Genomic DNA, 18,776 nt, shown 5'->3' on the forward strand with positions numbered 1-18,776 from the left:
GCAGCTGGACAAGCTGAAGAGAACTAATGTCTTTAATGCAACCTTCCACATTTGGCATAGTGGACAGTTTGGTACAATCAATAACTTCAGACTGGGTCGGTGGCCCAGTGTTCCTGTGGAATGGAATGAGATTAATGCTGCTTGGGGCCAGACAGTGTTGCTGCTCCACGCCCTGGCCAATAAGGTGGGGCTGAAATCTCAGAGGTGTCGACTTGTTCCCTCTGGAAACCATTCATATCTGGAGTCTCTGACAGACAAATCTGAGGTCAGTATTCCCCAGTGCTGAATGAACCTGAAGTAGGACCAAAGTGAGCAGAATGGAAGGGATGGGAAGAATGGAAGCAAAACTAGTGTGCAGGTGGGAAAGCTGAACATGGAGCAAGACCCACGACACTGATGGGCAGGGTGGACCCAGCACTGCAAGCAAGACAGAGGGACCACCTGCTCCCTGGAGAAAACGCTGACTCTGATGGTGTGGGGGACTTTCTTGGTGCACAACTCAAGCCTGCTCTCCAGTCTCAGGGAGGTTTTCCCTTATGTCCTTGGAAAGAAATAGGAATGCTTTCTTTGATCAAATTTTGTAGGAGCCCAGAGACAGATGGGCACCTTACTTAAGAGAGTAAGGCTGAGCTGCTTCCATCACCCCAAAACAAAGCGTTTCCTTTCTTCTGCCTGCCTCCCCTCCCCACGAGTGAGGCGTGCCTAGGAAAACAGTGCAGAGTGCTGCCGCCCTCACTTACCCTCTGCTCCAGGCTTCTCATCTGTTAGGGTGTGTCTCCTGTCCCTGTACTCCGCAATGACAATGAGGCTCTTGTGACAGCCTTCTTGATGCTGGGCTTTCAAGCACATCCAAAATACACTGCTGTCCCTTGCCAAGAGTTAATAGATAAAATGACGTGAATGGTCCCATGATCAAGTCCCTGCCCATTTGCCTGAACTGACTTAACTTAGATCTCAGTTACTAATGAGTTCTGGTGTGTTCACCTGCAGGACAGATGTGGAGAAAGGCAAAATTGAAGATATAGGAGGCAGTGGTGGCTCCTATTACATCAAAACTCAGTTTAACTCTGAGGAACAGTAAAGCTCTCAAGTTCATGCTGATGAATTTTAAGTAGGATCTTGCTTGGGTATTCTCACAGTTTTATAACAAATGACTTTCTTTTTTCCTTAGGAGTTCATTTGCCTTAAAGGCTTTCAATTTTATTTTGTTTGCAAAAAAAGAAACTTTTAAATTCAGGTACTATTAAACAGCATATGTTTACAATACCAAAAGAGAAAAAAAATCCACAAAAGCCACTTTATTTAAAAATATCATATAACAGGTAGTTTCCAGAACCACGACATGCCATGTGTAGCGTCTGGTCTTTGTCACAGTTTTTACTGTTAGCCCCATGCCTTCCTTTCCCTTTGTCTCCTCAAAACAAATAATTTAAGTTTGCCTTTTTTTTTTTTTTTTAACTGAGTTGAATTGAGATTGATGTGTTTTCACTGGAGTTTGTCTCTCTCAACTTCCTGCACTTAGAACATGAACTAGAAACTTTTGTCTCCACTCAGAGGATAAACAGTGTGAGATACACAGTTGGATAGCATGAGAAAATGACCCAGGCTTTGGTCACCATGTGATGTGATCAGAAGCTTGAAATTGAACACTTCTTACTTGGTTCCAGTACTGAATGCCTGGTCTGCTCTGTGTTAAGAGATATGAAATGGTGTTTGATACTGTTTAAGACCTTGTGGGGAGATTTAATTATTTGTAATAAAAGATCGACTGCAGTCTGGTAACTGCCTAGAGAAAAAAAATGCAGAGTATCAATATTAGGAATGAAAGAGGGAATTTCACTACAGATCCTACAGACATAAAAAAAAAAACTTAAAAAAATTTAAAACTTTTACTCTTTCAGCTTTATTGAGATATATTTTACATACAATAAAAATCACAACTTTTAAGGGAATATTGTGGACAACTTTATGCCAACAAATCTGAAAATTTTATTGTAATAGACAAAAGACACAAATTACTAATGCTTATTCAAGAAAATTATATAACCTGAATAGCCCTACAACCGCTTTTAAAAATTGAACTTACAGTTAAAATCATCCCAGAAAGAAAACCTTAACCCCACATGGCTTCACAAGTGAATTCTACCAAACACACTGGAGCTCCAGCACTGGTGCGGCTGCCACCTTGCACTGTCACGCCCTGTGTGAGTAAAGCTTGTTCCACCCGGTGCTTGACTGCTTCACGTTTTCCCTGCTGCTGCTGCTGCATCGCCTCAGTCGTGTCTGACTCTGTGCGACCCCATAGACGGCAGCCCACCAGGCCCCGCAGTCACTGGGGTTCTCTAGGCAAGAACACTGGAGTGGGTTGCCATTTCCTCCTCCAATGCATGAAAGTGAAAAGTGAAAGTGAAGTCGCTCAGTCGTGCCCGACTCTTAGCGACCCCATGGACTGCAGCCTACCAGGCTCCTCCATCCATGGGATTTTCCTGGCAAGAGAACTGGAGTGGGGTGCCATCATGTTTTCCCTGGTGATGCCTAAACCAAGATATAGTGAGCAAAAGTATTTGTATTCCTGATAATAGGTACCAGATGCTACTTGCGTGAGAAAAGCCAAGTGGAATTTAGCTCAGGAATACAATGAATGTAATTTACCATACTAACAGACTGAAAAGGAAAAACCATATAATAATCTCAGCAAATACAACAGCAGCAACAACAAAAAGTTGAGAAAACTCATCACTTGTTCATGATTAAAAAAAAACTCTCAGAAAGCTAGAAATAGATTTCAACCCAGTGAAAATTTTCTCCTCAGAAGCTAGAGCATACATCATACTTAAGGATGAAAGATAAAAATGATTTCCCACTGAAATCAGGAACAATAGGAACTTCCCTGGCTGTCTAGTGATTAGGACCCCAAGCTGCCCCTGGTCAGAGAACTAAGACCCCACATGCCATGGCGCAGCTAAAAAAATCAGGAATAAGGCAAGGATTTTTACTCCTGTAACTTCTATTTGCTACTATGCATAGGAAATAGGGTCTAGCCCATATAATAAAGTAAGAAATAGAAATAAAAGGCATGCAGGTGGGGAAGGAAACATTAAAATTGTTTCTACTTACCTGTGATATGATTGTTTATATAGAAAATGTTAAGAAATCTAAAATAGCTGGTAGTATAAGTCAATCTAGCAAGGTTGCAGGTTTAAAAGGCAACTTAAAAGTCAAATATATCTCCATATCCTTGTAACAAACAATTGGACAACAAAAGGTTATTTAAAGTAATAATTAAAGAAGGATTAAGTATATAAAATACTTAAAGGTAGATTTAACAAAACGTGTGCAAGTCCTTTATACTGAAAACTATAAAATATTGAGAGAAATTAATGAAGATCTAAGTAAATGTAGAGATAAACTGTGTTCCTGGAGCAGAAGATTCAATATTGCTAACATATCAGTTATGCTCAAATTAATCTACAGGTTGAATATGATTCCAATCAAAATCATACGGTTAACATTACTAAGAAGACTGCTGGTAACACCAAGGTTTGGTGAAGGGATGGCGTGTGGGAAACTTTCATACACAGCGCAGGGGAATGCAGGACGGCACAGCCACTGTGGAAAACAACTGGTCAGTTTCTTATAAAATTAATATAAACTTAAGACAAAACCTAGAAATTCCACTCCAAGAAAAATTAAAACACACCTTCACAAAAGACTTGTGCATGAAGGTTATTAATTAACGTGTTGATTAACTTGTGATTAACATGTTGATTAACATGTTGATTTGTTAATTAATGTTATTAACTTGTGCATGCACGTTATTAATTAACATGCATTAACATATTAATTCATAATAACTCCATATGGACAAAGTCCATCATTTTATGAATTATAAACAAATTTTGGTGGAAACCAAACATGAAAGACAATATATTTTATGACTGCAAGTATCTGAAATTTTATACCAAAACTATAGCACGAGAAAGCAGATGAGCAGTTCTGTAGGGCCTTGAGTGGAGCAGAGCATTGCCAGAAAGGGGAACTTTGGGGGTGTTTGGACTATTCCTGTGTCGTGCTGTGGTGGAGACTCACACCAACGTGTACAGTTGTCTAAAGTCACTGAGTCAAACACTTAAAATCAGTGATTGTTATTGCACATAAATTGTATCTCAATAAAAATGGGCACAAAAAGCTGAGCATATACATTATATTACTCATGATCAAATAAAATCCACCCTCAAGTGCATCAGTGCACAAGCATAAGAAAGTTCACAACAGCTTTATTCATAATCTCCCAAACTAGAAACAATCAAATGCTCATCAACAGTAACGTGGATAAACTCTGGCACATTTACACAATGGCTTAGTACCAGCTTTGACAGAGATAAACTAGAGACACAACAGGAGGCATCAAGTTGGATGAAAGAAACAAGATGTGCAACAGTCAGGCTCTATCATTTCACTTGTATAATAAAAAAAAAACGGGCAAAGCCAAACTAAAATGTTCAGGGATGTATACTTAGGTGATTAAAGTACAAATAAACAGAAGGAAGCGGTTCGATGAGGTCAGCAGGACCTCTGGGGGAGGCTGAGGTGAGCTGCACCCTTGAGTCTGCAGTGTTCTGTTTCCTGATTTGGTGGCAAGGACACAGATGCTGGTTTATGTCAGTAAACTGTTACATGCATGTTTTATGGGTTTTTCTGTGGCTCTATTATAAGACAAAAACTTATAAAATAATAAGGTAGATTCTGTGTCTCCAGAATTCACAGGCTCTGATTTGTGAGACTGAGGTCTTCAGATTAACCATCACCTGTGCAGAGGTGGCCGCACTTGTACAGGAAGATCTATACTGACCATTCCCTAAAAAAGGGGCTTAGAATTAATAATGAAAGAAAAATCTGAGCACTTAGCCAGTTAAAAAGATAAAGGAGGAAATACTGAAAAGTAAAATGAAAAACAAATTAGAAAAAATAATTAGAATCAGCCAAATTAATTGAAGTAAACACTGTAGGAAATTGGATTTTACATGCTAATAAATATGTAAATATTGAAATTTAACGTTAATAGGAAAAACATTCTTCACTTGATGCATGATTACTGCTATAATAAAAAAAAAACACACGTGACATTTTAAACCTGTTGTCCTCTCTGGTTCTCTGTTCTTAGACTGCGACAGTTATGTGTCCCGCACAGAGATGCCACGAGGGTCCCTGCGAGCTCGCTTGGTATGTGGTAGGCTTTGTGATTCTTAAAATCACTCCTTGCCACCCACCCCTCCCCATGTAGAGTCATTTCTCATGAGGGTGCTGCTTCTTTCTGGCATGAGCTCCCTGCCTCAGAGTTCACCACGGCCCTCAAGTCACCCCCTGGACCCCACTGTGCCAGGGGCTGTCAGGGGGACAAGCTTCACAGGTGAGCCTGTTGGGGCCTGGGGGAAAGGACTCTGCCAGAAAGCAGGGGAGGGCCTCCCTGGTGGCTCAGCGGTAAAGAATCCACCTGCCAATGCAGGGGACGTGGGTTCGAGTCCTGGTCTGGGAAGATCCTACACACCTCGGGACAACACAGCCCATGAGCCACAACTACCAAGCCTGAGCCGCAACTGCTGAAGCCTGTGAGCGCTAGGGCCCGTGCTCTGCACCCTGAAAACCATGGCAGTGAGCCCCGAACACCACACCTAGAGAGTAGGCCCCACTTGCCACAACTGGAGAAAGCCCATGAGCAGCAACAAAGATCCAGCACAGCCATTAAAAAAAAAGCAGTGGAATTAACATCCAAACTATGCATGGGTTGCAGAGCTGAGAGTGGCGCGGTGACAGGGTCCCTGGGAGCTTTGTGTGGCAGGGCCTGCAGACTGCTGTCCCTTCCTCCTGCAGACACAGAGGGGAGACAGACACATTCATCAAGATAGCTGACCACTGTCCGCGTTCCAGAGGAGCAGCCAAAAGAGATGGCCAGTCGGCCATCTGCCAGGCTGTGGGGCAGGAGCCTGAGAGTATGTTCTATGAGCACCGTGATGGGGCACCCCGACCCCTACATGCTTCCAGCCCCCAGCCCAGTTTTCTCACAGCAGTGCGTCTAGAACACCCCACAGTACCGGGCCCTTCTAAGGTCTCCTCACCCTCAGGACAAAGTCCGAACTTGCACAGCTCAAGGCCCTTCATGACAGGACACCTGCTGGTCACTGCCTGCAGGGCTCCACACGCTCTGCTTCTGGCTCCTGGCCCGAGTGCCCTCCCTCACTGCAGCAGGGAGGTGGGTCCTCGCCGTCCTGCGGGCCTGGTCTGCGTTACTTGGCCCTGTTCTCCTCGTGAGCAAAACTGGACTGACATGAGATGCGTCACAGGACAGCAACCCCAGGTTGGCAGCAGCTTACCCATTCATTCATCTGCTCACTTGTCCACTCCACACGGCCAGGACGGGGCCTGATGGGGAGTCCTGATGGAGAGGGGGTGGGGACAAGCTGGACATGGACCCTGCTTGCACTGAGCCCCCAATATGGTTGGGAAGACAGACATTTAGACCACTGGGAGATCCTGCCTGTGATGGGGAACTTTGGCCAGGAGCTGAGGGGCAGGGAGGCAGGGGTGCAGGGAGGAGGGGTGCAGGAAGGAGGGGGTGCAGGGAGGTGGGGACCAGGGAGGTGGGCAGAGTCTGGGTTTGGGATGGAACACCTCTGTGAGGAGAGCAGAGCCACCTGCCTCAGGGTTCGTTGCCAGGACTAAACTAGAAAGTCTTTGGGAGCACTCTTTTCACTGTTCAAAGGACAGTGGGCACCCAACATAAGAGAGGGCAATTAAGGGAGCTGAAGCTAAGGTCTAAGAAAGGGGACAGCAGAAGCTAGGTGAGGATGTGGCCCGGGGAACATAAAGCAGAAACGGGAACAGCATATGCCAAGGGCTTGCTTTGGTAAGAGGCACCACTCATTTAAGGAACAGTGGTCAGGGGTCGAGTGAAGGGCTGGCAGAAGCAGGCTCTGGAGGAGAGAGGAGGCCAGATCCTGGAGAAATCCTAAACCACGAGCCAGCCTGGGTCCTCGGACTTGAGAGGCTGCTGCACGGCAGCCCCCAGCGTGCGCAGGCCGACTCAGGTCTCCATCCAGGCCGGGCTCAGGACCAGGCAAGGCAGCTCACTTCCTCCAGCAAAGCCTCATCAATCTGGTTGCCGCAGCACAGCATAGGGAATGGAGAAGCTGCTCCATCCTCCACGGAGGTGGCTGCAAACCTCGTCTCCCTGGAAACAGAAATAATCATTGGAAGTCAGCTCATGGCAACTCCGCTCACACGCGTGGGTGCCACGATTATTATACAAGCTGATTTACACACTGTCCTTTAAAACCTATACCCCATAAATGTGAAAGAAAGCTCACTATCCCTACTTTTCTGGCAAGTCGTCCTGCATGAGGAGAGGACTGAACGAGAAGGTTCAGCTGACGCTCTAAAATCTGCACTCCCTGCTAAAAATACAGCGAAACCTGCTCCTTCTCCGCGCAGCCACCGCCGTTCACGTCCGTCCCACGCAAATGTCCAGAGAGACGCACGAAAGGCCTTCACATATATTCACTGGGCAGATGGTTTCCGTGAAACGTGGGCGAGGGTCCCCTTGCGCAGGCTGCCTGGCGAATGTGGATGAGGCTTCCTCCAGACGGGAGGGCCCTCTGGGGGCTGGTGCCCCTGCCCACCGGCCACCGCCGGACATTGTGTAGGAAAGGGCCCGACGCTGTGAGCTCTGGGGGAGCCTCCACGGGCCAGAACTTGCCGAGCGGGCGGCAGGAACGGGGGTGTGTTCTCAAAGCACCCCTGCATCTCCCCCGGCCCCTCCTCCCGCATCGCGTTCCCTAGCTGCTGCGCCGCCCGCTTCCCCGGGATCCAGCGCGAAGTTATTTAACGCTGTAATTAGCCGGTAGGGTGAGTCATCGGTCCCCGGGCCTCGCTGCAGAAGCGGCAGAGCCGGTGTAGAAAGAACCGAGGGCGCTCGGCGCGGTGGGACCTCAGAGGGCTTGCAGGAGACGCGTTCCCAGGCCTCGTTTCAGCAGGCTGGGTGCCCGAGAGGCCCGGGCAAGGCCATCTCCACGCTGTGCTGGGCCCCACGCCTTCCTCTCCCACCGAGAGCGCCGCGTCGGTCGGAAGGAGGCGATTTACCCTCCCCCCCGCGGCACGCCCCCCCACCCCCCACCCCGCCCAGTCTCCCGCGTTGCTCTCAGGCCGTGAGCCGCCTTCCGATGAATTAACTCACTCGCACCCGCATCTGCGGGCAAGTCCCGCATGATCCCTGAGAATCCCTGAGGGCTCGGACGAGACTCCTCCAGGGCTCCCCGAGGCCTCACTCCCCCGCCCCCGCACTGGGCCCCGCGCTCCCCGGCGGCGCCCTAGGGTCCCGGCACCCAAGCGCCTCCTCCGAGCCCTCCCCTCCACCCCGCAGCCGAACTCCCGCCCTCCTCCCGCGAGTAGCCGGCTCACCCCTGCCCGGGCTCCTCTCTTCCCTTCCGTCCCGCCCGCCACCCCCGCACGCAAACCCCTGCTCCGGGGTCTTCTTTCTTCCCTTCGCCCCGGACTCGCCCCTCCCCGCCCACACTCAGGCGTTCCCCGTAGCCCTCAGCGCGAGGGTCCTCTGTTCCCGCACTCCAAGCCAACTTCCTCAGGCTTCCTGATCTCTGACAGGCGGGGGGCGAGGAGTGAGACCCCAGCCCTGTGGCCTGCGGAGCGCGCCCGCGGGGGCCCGAGAGGTGGGAGGTGCAGGGGGTGGGGCCTGGGGGCGTCAGGGGCGGGCGCCCAGGGGTGGGGAGCGGCGTGCCCAGAGAGGCCGGGGCGCTACTCGGGGGAAGAAGGCGGAGAGACGCGGCGCGGGGGGCTTCTCCTTGCGGGGGTGTCCGAGGGGTGTCCTACCGGCGACGCGGGTTGGGGGGGCGGGGGAGGGCGGTGCCTGGGCCGGGCGCGCCGGGCCGCGGGCGGTGGGGGGAGCTGAGCGTCCTGGGAGGGGCGCCGCGGGCTGGGGAGGGGGCGCGCGCGCCCTGCGGTCCTCCGCGCCGCATCGGTTCCCTGCGCGGGGCCGCGGCGGCGGCGGCGGCGGGAGGCGGAGGATGCGGGCTCCGACTGCGGCGGCGGCGGCGGCGGCGGCGCGGGCCCGGGAGGACGCGGGAGGATGAGGAGGAGGCCGGCGGTCCGGCCGCGCGGCGCCGGGAGGAGGCGCAGGCGGCGGGGGCGGCGGCGGGCGGCGGCGGGCGCGCGGGGTGCGGGCCGGCTCGGGCGCGGAGGATGAAGTGGAGCGTCCGCGGGGCCTGCGCCGCGCTCTCCTCCTGCCTCCTGCTCGCCTGCGCGCTCAGCGCCGCCGCCGTCGGCCTCAAGTGCTTCTCGCTGGGCTCGGAGCTGCGCGGGGAGCCGTTCCGGCTAGGGGCGGCCGCCGGCGCCTTCTATTCGGGGCTACTGCTGGCCGCCGGCCTCTCGCTGCTCGGCGCCGCCCTGCTCTGCTGCGGGCCCCGGGACGCGCCCCTCGCGGGGCCGGGCCCGGGCCCGGGCCCGGGGCTAGGGGTCGCCGCCGGCTCCGCGGGGAGTGCGGAGGCCGCGCCGGGCGACCCGGGGGGCGCCGCTGGGCCCTCGGGGCCGGTGAGCAGCCAGAACCTGCTCCTGCTCGGCGTCCTCGTCTTCATGCTCGGGGTCCTCAGCGCCTTCGCGGGCGCCGTGATCGACGGCGACACCGTGTCCCTGGTGGAGCGCAAGTATTCCCACTACTGCCTGCCGCCGCGCGCGCCGGCCGCGGCCCCCGGCCCGGCCCCGGGCCCTGCAGCCGCCGGCCCCGGCCCGGCACCCGGCGCGCCGCGCACCCGCGGCACCCTGGACAGCGCCACCTCCGCCAAGTGCCGCCAGCTGAAGGACTACCAGCGCGGCCTGGTGCTCTCCACCGTCTTCAACTCGCTCGAGTGCCTCCTGGGCCTGCTCAGCCTCCTGCTGGTCAAGAACTACAAGTCGTCGCAGGCCCGGCGAGGCCGGCGCGGCCGGCGGAAGGGAGGACGGGCCCTGGCGCGGCCCCGCGGCGGCCCGGGGCTCCGCGCGCAGCCGCCCGCCTCCCGGGCGCGGCGGGGCCGGCGGGGCCGGCGGGGGCGGAGGCTGCAGCCGCGGCCCAGCGAGGCTTCCATCCTGTCTCCGGAGGAGTCGGACTTCGCCGCCCCGGGGGACTGCGCGGGCTTCGCGACGCACCACGCGGTCTCCTACATCAACGTGGGCGTCTTCCACGCGTTTGACGAGGCGGGCGTGGAGGTGTGCTGCGGGGGGCACCCGTCTGTGGAGCTGCCGGGGTACGCGCCCTCGGACCCCGACCTCAACGCCTCCTACCCCTACTGCTGCCGCCCGCCCTGCGAGGCGGCGCGCCCCTGGGAGCCGGGCCGGGCCTGCTGAGCCCCTGGGCCTGTGCGGACGGCCGTGCCCGTCTCCCTGCCCTGCCGCGGCGGCGAGGGAGGTGGGGGGCTGGCGGGGCGCAAAGCCAAGCCTCTCCGTGGCGCCGCAGCTTCAGGGCGGTCTGGCCCAGCGCCTCTGGGGGCTCCCCGCCGCGAGACTGGCCCTCCAGTACTATTATTTCTGTGTTTGGGAGGTTTCTCTTCTTTTCTGTGTCTGCTCGTATCCGGACTCCATTTTAAAGTTTACAACAAATGTTTTGGGGTTGGCTCGCCCCCACCGCACTTCTCTTTGGCAAGTCCGTTCCCTGGGCGCCCCCGAGGCCCAGGCCCGGGTGAAAGCTCACCCAGCGAGCGGGAAGAACGCTGACTGAGAGGACAGAAAGACGGAGCGGCTGATACTGTCGGAATGGAAGACGTGAAGAAGCACCCACAGCAACACTTTGTACACGGATGTGCCTGCTTTTGTTGATAACTTTCTTACTGTAAAGCTCTCCATAAACAGTGAAAATGTTTGGTAAATTTATTGCAATTTAAAATTGGTGAGTTCCTTTATTAAATTAATTGCTATGTTATTGGAGATATTCATCAAATTGGGGTTAGAGAATGTCAACACACAAATCAATTTGGGGGGAAAATGATTGAATTTGGTTGACAGATATGAGTTTGAACAGTTGTATTATGCTAGATGGTTGGCTAAGTCCAACCTCTTTCTGAGGCTAAATTTCTGTCTGTATATCAGGTCCCATACATTTCTTTTTCTGGAAACTGGAGATTGGGTTTTTACGGCAAAACTGAGCTTATTTTGGTTAATACATATGAACAATCCAATCCTATTTTGGAAATCACAGTCATAGTTTTTCTGGCAAAGATTATTATCCTGTTGGTTAATTCAGTAATCTGGTAATTTTGGACATTATAGCATTTCATTTGAAATATACCCCTTAAATAGCCTTAATTGATGTGAAGGTCATACTTTTAAATCATTAGGATAAACTTGTGTGTGCCTATTTAAACACAACGTGAAACGTGTTCCGAACAGTGGTGAAATGTGTTTCTGCCCAGTCCTGTGGTTCTGACTGGGATCCAGGTAGGCTCTGGGTCTTGGGGAAAGGTGATCCAACTACCGTGTGCTGGAATTGTGGTGCCAGGCAGGTGTGCTGCTAATTCTGAACATGCTGTAAGCAGAGTCCCACTTTGGCCCAAATGGTGTGACCCTCCTGCAAAAGGAGTTGAGGATTCACCCTGTGCTCTGCTAGGGTGAGCACAGCACAGGACACTTGAAGTGAGAAAAGCTAAGGAAATAATGTGTAATCTCTCTAAAGTGTATAGGGGTCCACTTCTAATTGTGGAAAAACAGCCAGACTTGGTGTTGGAGATGTGGTTTCCAGGTGTGGGCTCTGGGATGAGACCAGCTGCCCTGCCCAAGGCCAGAGTTCCTCTGTACCCCAGGTGACCGAGTCCAGCATCTAACCATGACCGGCAGGGCTGCCCAGCTGCAGCAGAGGCTGCTAGAGAGGAGAGGCCCGCTATCCACGCAGAGAAGTGGAGACCTGCCACTGTTCAGTGGAGGTGGCAAAGCTGTTATGCTGATGCTTGGACAATTACTTAGAAACTTGGGGATTCTGATCAAAGGGGCCTTGGGCAGTGACTTCTCCTTGTTATGTTGATGCCATCCGAGAAAAAAGAATCATTCCCGGCCAATCTCCCAGGTCCTCATACCCAGACCTCTTCACATAGTGTCCATACTAGGCCTTGAGATTCAGCCAGGCTGAGGGCTCAGCCCAACTAGTTCCCCTGAGGGTCCTTATCACCTGATCCCCCGCCCCGGCCCCCACACCACCAGCCCACTGGCCATCAACCTAAGCAGAAAAAGTGATAAGTGGCAGCAAAAGAGACTTTTGAAAAGCTTTCCCCCATCTACCTAGATCAAATCAATAAGGCAGGGCTGCTCGCCACTCATGGAGCACAGACCTCAGGGGCAGCTGCAAGGCTGACTTCCCAGAACCAGATGAGGAGGCAGCCAAGCCAGGGTGTGCCCAGTGAGTGGGCACATGGTGAGCTCTTGCGGAAGGCTGCTGGGCAGGGACCACTGGAACAGAGCAAACTCTTGAACAGCGCGGACATCTGATGTCAGACCTTCCTGTATCCTTCCTGTTTCCTGAGGTTCTGTCTCACACGATTTGTCTTTCAAACATGCAGGCAAAATCAATGACCTCTCTCAAGTTTCAGACTTTCATTGGGATGGGACAGAAGGCAGAATGGGATGGGGCAACTGAGGGCATCTAGGGGTACAGACAGTGGCTTCCCCCTGTCAAATGTACGTGTGACCAAGAAGCTAGATGGGATTTTTAAAGATGTGTTTCTAACTCCAGAATATGGTTAAGTCCGCTTTATAGAGGCTGATATAATGATATGGGATCCCAGCGTTTTATTTTTTAAAGTTTGCTAAAGAAATAAAACCTTCAATATCCCTTCACTCAAATTGTTCTGAAGACTAGCACTCAGGGAGGCAGTGGAGAGTCACCACCTTGCTTCCTTCTAATTGCTTGTGATGGCTCCAGAGTCCTGGGAGGTTAGCCAGCTCATTCATGCTTTTTCTCCTTTTTGAAAATTTATATTAGTTGTTTAGAATTGATTCTTATGCTCCTTGGAAAATAATGCCAGCTCTTGGAGCGTTTTTGAAATATGGGTCTTATTCTACTTTTCAGAATAATAATAAACTCTTGGCCTGGTGGAAGCCAAACCAAGAGTTTATATCATGGTGAAATACCAAACTTAAATAAACACATTTTTGTGTTTTTACTTTGTTTAATGCTCTTTGTAAGTTATTTTAAACATAAAGTTTGTTTACATTTAAAAGAATGACTTAATTAACAGCACATGACACAGTCACCAGACAAACCTGTGTTTTCTTAGTGTTGATGAACAAGTGTCCTAGGGTGCCCGGGCTCACGTGCCTTCCTCAGGCAGAGGAGGTGCTCATGGCCACACAAATCTAGACTTCAAAACTGAATTTTTGACTGATATAATTAAGCAATCATTTCATTTAAAAAGTTAGTAAATGATGCTTGTGGTGAAGATCAAACTGCTGGTTATCAATGTTTTTACTCTTGGCTAGTGTCATGATGCCATACAGGTGGGAACCTCAAATATGTGCAAATGCACACACATGCACACACGTGTGCATGCATACATGTGCATGCAGTGTACACAAAACCACACGTGCACAGGTGTGCATATGCGTGGGTATGAGTATATGCACATACATATGATTGTACATGCAGGAATACATTTGTGACAGATGCATGCACATATGATCATGTGCACATATTACATGAGTGTGCCAGCACATAGGAATGCACACATGCATCTGTGCACACATATACCTGTGTTTACACTCCCAGACATAACATTTGCAAACACATGCACCAGTGCATGAACACACACACACACACACACACACACACACACACACACACACACACAGACTCCTGGTGTCTGAGGGCCAGGCCAGTGGCCTGCCTGGGACACCAGGAGCTCTAGGTGCCGTGTGTCGGTGGAGTGGCCTGGCTGTGGGCTGGTACCCCTGGCTGAGGCATCGTGGAGCATGCTCGTGGGGAGCACTCCTTGGAGGATTCTGTGGGTGCTGAGCTGCATGTCAGCCTGCACACTCTGTCATATCCAGGTGGGATACGCTGGTGGGATGGCTCCTCACCCAGATGCCAGCACAGCACAGCCAGCCACACCAGGGCAGCGTTGAGGTTGGGGCCAGTGTTGGTGGGAGTGTGCAGGTCAAGTTCCCAGGCTCCAGGGCAGCAGTGTTGCAGAGACCTCTGAGTGACCTCCAGGGAGCCCTGCTCTGGGCACAGGCCCCTTGCAAGCCCTCAATGTTATTGCCTCAAAGCACCATTTTCTCACCAAAATATGAATGAAAATAAATAAGAGACTCTAAGCAAAATGAATTCTGGCACATAAATAAGTAGAAATTCTTTATATACCTGTGAACTTCTTTTTATAGGAGAGGGAGCCAGCAGCCTAATGTTAGGTGGTTCATTTTCTGGATGATATGATATCTTTGTTTAATTTGCCACTTTTCAGCACAGTAATTACAGTAAAAACTCACCAAAATGGAAAATAAAAATCTAACTTTGAAAAGTAGTGCCCATACATCCTTACATCCCCAGTTTGAATTCTAAGGACTTCCTGGGGATGGTGGGAGAAAGCCTGGGGGTTCCTGTCACTGTTTTTAATGGTTTTCTCAAAATCTCCACATCTGGAGGGTCATCCTCACACAGGTGAGTTTCATCTAGAGAAATTCTGTCTCTGCCTTTTCATCTACCGTCGCTCCTCTGCAGAATGCCAACAGAAATCCTGTTCCTTTTGAATTGATGAAGTCTGCGTTAGAGCAAAACACTTTCCACACAACGGTCACTTCCTCTCTGTCTCTGGGTGACTCTGGTCCTGGTCCAGCAGACTGTGTGGTCAAGCCACCTGGGCTACATCAAGGGCAGGAGCGCCAAACAGGCCGGTCAGGGATGGAGGCCACTGTGGCCCTTCCCTGTGCCACCTGTGGCTGCAGGAGGGGGCCCTGCTCCCGACACCCAGGCCCAGCTTTGACCTGTGCACCTGCTGTGTGCTCACACTATTCCTACAACACCAGCCTGGGTCCTTTATCAGCTCCACTCCTGATAAAACTTTCTTCTAAAACATGTGTCAGATTGTTGTCCTTCCCAGGAACTTTCAAGAACTACCTTTTCTGAAGAAAAAGTAAAACCTCATGGACCTGACCCAGTCTGACCTTTCAGCCTTCTCTGTGGGGCACAGGGGGCTCTTGTCTGGGGCCCAGAGAATAAGTAGGTGTGGAGACTGAAGCTGGTGTGCACTATGGACATGTCAGGAGGAGGGTGTACAGTGGGGAGGCAAACCCACTGGTGTCGCTGAGCAGGGAAGATGATATGGAGTACCAGGATGTAGGCCAGGAACATTTCAGAGGCCTGGACCATCGCAGAAGCCTGGACCACCTCAGGGGCCTGGATCGTCTCAGGGGCTGGGACCATCGCATGGACCTGGACCATCTCAGGGTCTGGATCAATTCAGGGGCCTGGACCATATCAGGGCATAGACCATCTCAGGTGCCTGGACCATCTCAATGACGGAACCATCTCAGGGACGTGGACCATCTCAGTAACCTGGACCATCTCAGGGCCTCGACCATCTCAGGGACCTGGGACATCTCAGGGAACTGGACCATCTCAGGGGATGGGACCATCTCAGAGGCCTGGACCATCTCTGGGGCGTGGACCATCTCAGAGTCCAGGACCATCTCAGGGGCCTGGATCATCTCAGGGACCAGGACCATCTCAGGGGCCTGGACCATCTCAGGGCCTGGATGATCTCAGGGACATGGACCATCTCAGGGCATGTAACATCTCAGGGGCCTGGACCATCTCAGAGGCTGGGACCGTCTCAGGGCCTGGACCATCTCGGTGACCTGGACCATCTCAGGGACCTGGATCATCTCAGAGGCTGGGACCATCTCAGGGGCCTGGACCATCTTAGTGACCTGGACCATCCAGGGACCTGGACCATCTCAGGGGCCTGAACCATCTCAGGGACTGGACTATCTCAGGGACCTGGACCATCTCAGTGACCTGGACCATCTCAGGGGCATGGACCATCTCAGGGCAAGGGCCATCTCAGGGGCCTGGACCATCTCAGAGGTCGGGACCATCTCAGAGGCTGGGACCATCTCAGGGGCCTGGACCATCTTGGTGACCTGGACCATCTCAGAGGCTGTGACCATGTCAGGGGCCTGGACCATCTCAGGAACTGGACCATCTCAGGGACCTGGACCATCTCAGGGCAAGGACCATCTCATGGGCCAGGACCATCTCAGGGGCCTGGACCATCTCAGGGGCCTGGACATCTCAGGGGCCTGGACCATCTCAGAGGCCAGGGCCATCTCAGGAGCCTGGACCATCTCAGCACCTGGACCATCTCAGGACCTGGATCATCTCAGGACCTGGACCATCTCAGGGGTCTGGACCATCTCGGTGACCTGGACCATCTCAGGGGCCTGGTCCATCTCAGAGGCTGGGAACATGTCAGAGGCCGGGACCATCTCAGGGGCCGGGATCATCTCAGAGGCTGGGACCATCTCAGGGGCCTGGACCATCTTAGTGACCTGGACCATCCAGGGACCTGGACCATCTCAGGGGCCTGAACCATCTCAGGGACTGGACTATCTCAGGGACCTGGACCATCTCAGTGACCTGGACCATCTCAGGGGCATGGACCATCTCAGGGCAAGGGCCATCTCAGGGGCCTGGACCATCTCAGAGGTCGGGACCATCTCAGAGGCTGGGACCATCTCAGGGGCCTGGACCATCTTGGTGACCTGGACCATCTCAGGGGCCTGGTCCATCTCAGAGGCTGGGAACATGTCAGAGGCCGGGACCATCTCAGGGGCCGGGATCATCTCAGGGGCTGGGACCATCTCAAGAGCCTGGACCATGTCAGAACCTGGAGCATCTCAGGGACCTGGAGCATCTCAGAGATCTGGACTATCTCAGGGCGTGGACCATCTCAGGCAGCTGGACCATCTCAGAGGGCTGGAACATCTCAGGGGCCTGGACCATACAGGGGCCTAGACCATCTTGGTGACCTGGACGATCTCATGGGCCTGGACCATCAGGGACCTGGACCATCTCAGGGGCCAGGACCATCTCAGTGACCTGGACCATCTCAGGGGCATGGATCATCGCAAGGCATGGATCATCTCAGGGGCCAGGACCATCTCAGAGATTTGGACCATATCAGAGACCTGGACCATATCAGGGACCTGGACCATCTAGGGACCTGGATCATCTTGGTGACCTGGACCATCTCAGGGACCTCGACCATTTCAGGGGTCTGGACGATCTCAGGGACCTGGACGATCTCAGGGGCATGGAAAATCTCAGAGGCTGGGACCATCACAGGGGCCTGAACCATCTCAGGGCATGGACCATCTCAGGGGCCTGGACCATCTCAGAGGCCTGTATTATCTCAGGGGCCTGGACCATCTCAGGGGCCTGGACCATCTCAGAGGCCTGGACATATCAGGGACCTGGACCATCTCAGAGGCCTGGACATATCAGGGACCTGGACCATCTCAGGGGCCTGGACCATCTCAGGGCCTGGACCATCTCAGTGGCATGGACCATCTCAGGGGCATGTACCATCTCAGAGGCTGGGACCTCTAAGGGGCCTGGACCATCTCTGGGCGTGGACCTTTTCAGGGACCTGGAACAGCGCAGGCACCTGGATCATCTAGGTGACCTGGACTATATCAGGGACCTGGACCATCTCAGGGGCCTGAACCATCTCAGGGCCTGGACCATCTCAGGGATATGGACAATCTCAGGGCAAGGAGCATCTCACGGGCCAGGACCATCTCAGAGGCCTGGACATCTCAGGGACCTGGACCATCTCAGAGGCCTGGACCATCTAAGGGGCCTGGATCGTCTCAGGGGCCTAGACCATCTCAGAGGCCTGGACATCTCAGGGACCTGGACCATCTCAGAGGCCAGGACCATCTCAGGAGCCTGGACCATCTCAGGACCTGGACCGTCTCAGGACCTGGATCATCTCAGGACCTGGACCACCTCAGGGGCTTGGACCATCTCGGTGACCTGGACCATCTCAGGGTCCTCGACCATCTCAGAAGCCAGAGGCATGTCAGAGGCCGGAACCATCGCAGGGTTGGGACCATCTCTGGCGCCTGGACCATCTCAGGGACCTGGCCATCTCAGGGTCTGAACCATCTCAGGGGCCTGGACCATCTCAAGCGGCCGGGACCATCTCAGAGGCTGGGCCCATCTCAGGAGTGTGGACCATCTCAGGGACCTGGACCATCTCAGGGACCTGGACCATCTCAGGGTCTGGACCATCTCTGGCGCCTGGACCATCTCAGGGACCTGGCCATCTCAAGGTCTGAACCATCTCAGGGGCCTGGACCATCTCAAGCGGCCGGGACCATCTCAGAGGCTGGGCCCATCTCAGGAGTGTGGACCATCTCAGTTACCTGGACCATCTCAGTCTGGAACAATCTCAGAGGCTGGGACCATCTCAGGAGCATGGACCATCTCAGAGGCCTGGACCATTTCAGGGGCCTGGACCATCTCAGGGACCTGGACCATCTCAGGGCGTGGACCATCTCAGGGGGCTGGACCATCTCAGAGGCTGTGACCATCTCAGGGGCCTGGACCATCTTGGTGACCTGGACCATCTCAGGGACCTGGACCATCTCAGGGCCTGGACCATCTCAGGGGCATGAACCATCATCAGGGCATGGACCAATCAGGGGCATGGGCCATCTCAGAGGCTGGGACCATCTCAGGGGTCTGGACC

General features: G+C 53.1%; 1 protein-coding gene across 1 annotated transcript; it reads left to right on the plus strand.

The window, feature by feature from the left end:
• The first annotated feature begins 7,788 nt into the window (after nt 1–7,788).
• Nucleotides 7,789–13,192, plus strand: TMEM271 (transmembrane protein 271). The gene has a single exon (XM_059887849.1). It carries the CDS (start codon nt 9,250–9,252, stop codon nt 10,384–10,386), a length of 1,137 nt encoding a protein of 378 aa, XP_059743832.1. The 5' UTR covers nt 7,789–9,249; the 3' UTR covers nt 10,387–13,192.
• Nucleotides 13,193–18,776: the final 5,584 nt, after the last annotated feature.

Source organism: Bos taurus, chromosome 6 (genome assembly GCF_002263795.3).
Source record: "Bos taurus isolate L1 Dominette 01449 registration number 42190680 breed Hereford chromosome 6, ARS-UCD2.0, whole genome shotgun sequence".
In the NCBI taxonomy this organism is placed as follows: Eukaryota; Metazoa; Chordata; class Mammalia; order Artiodactyla; family Bovidae; genus Bos; species Bos taurus.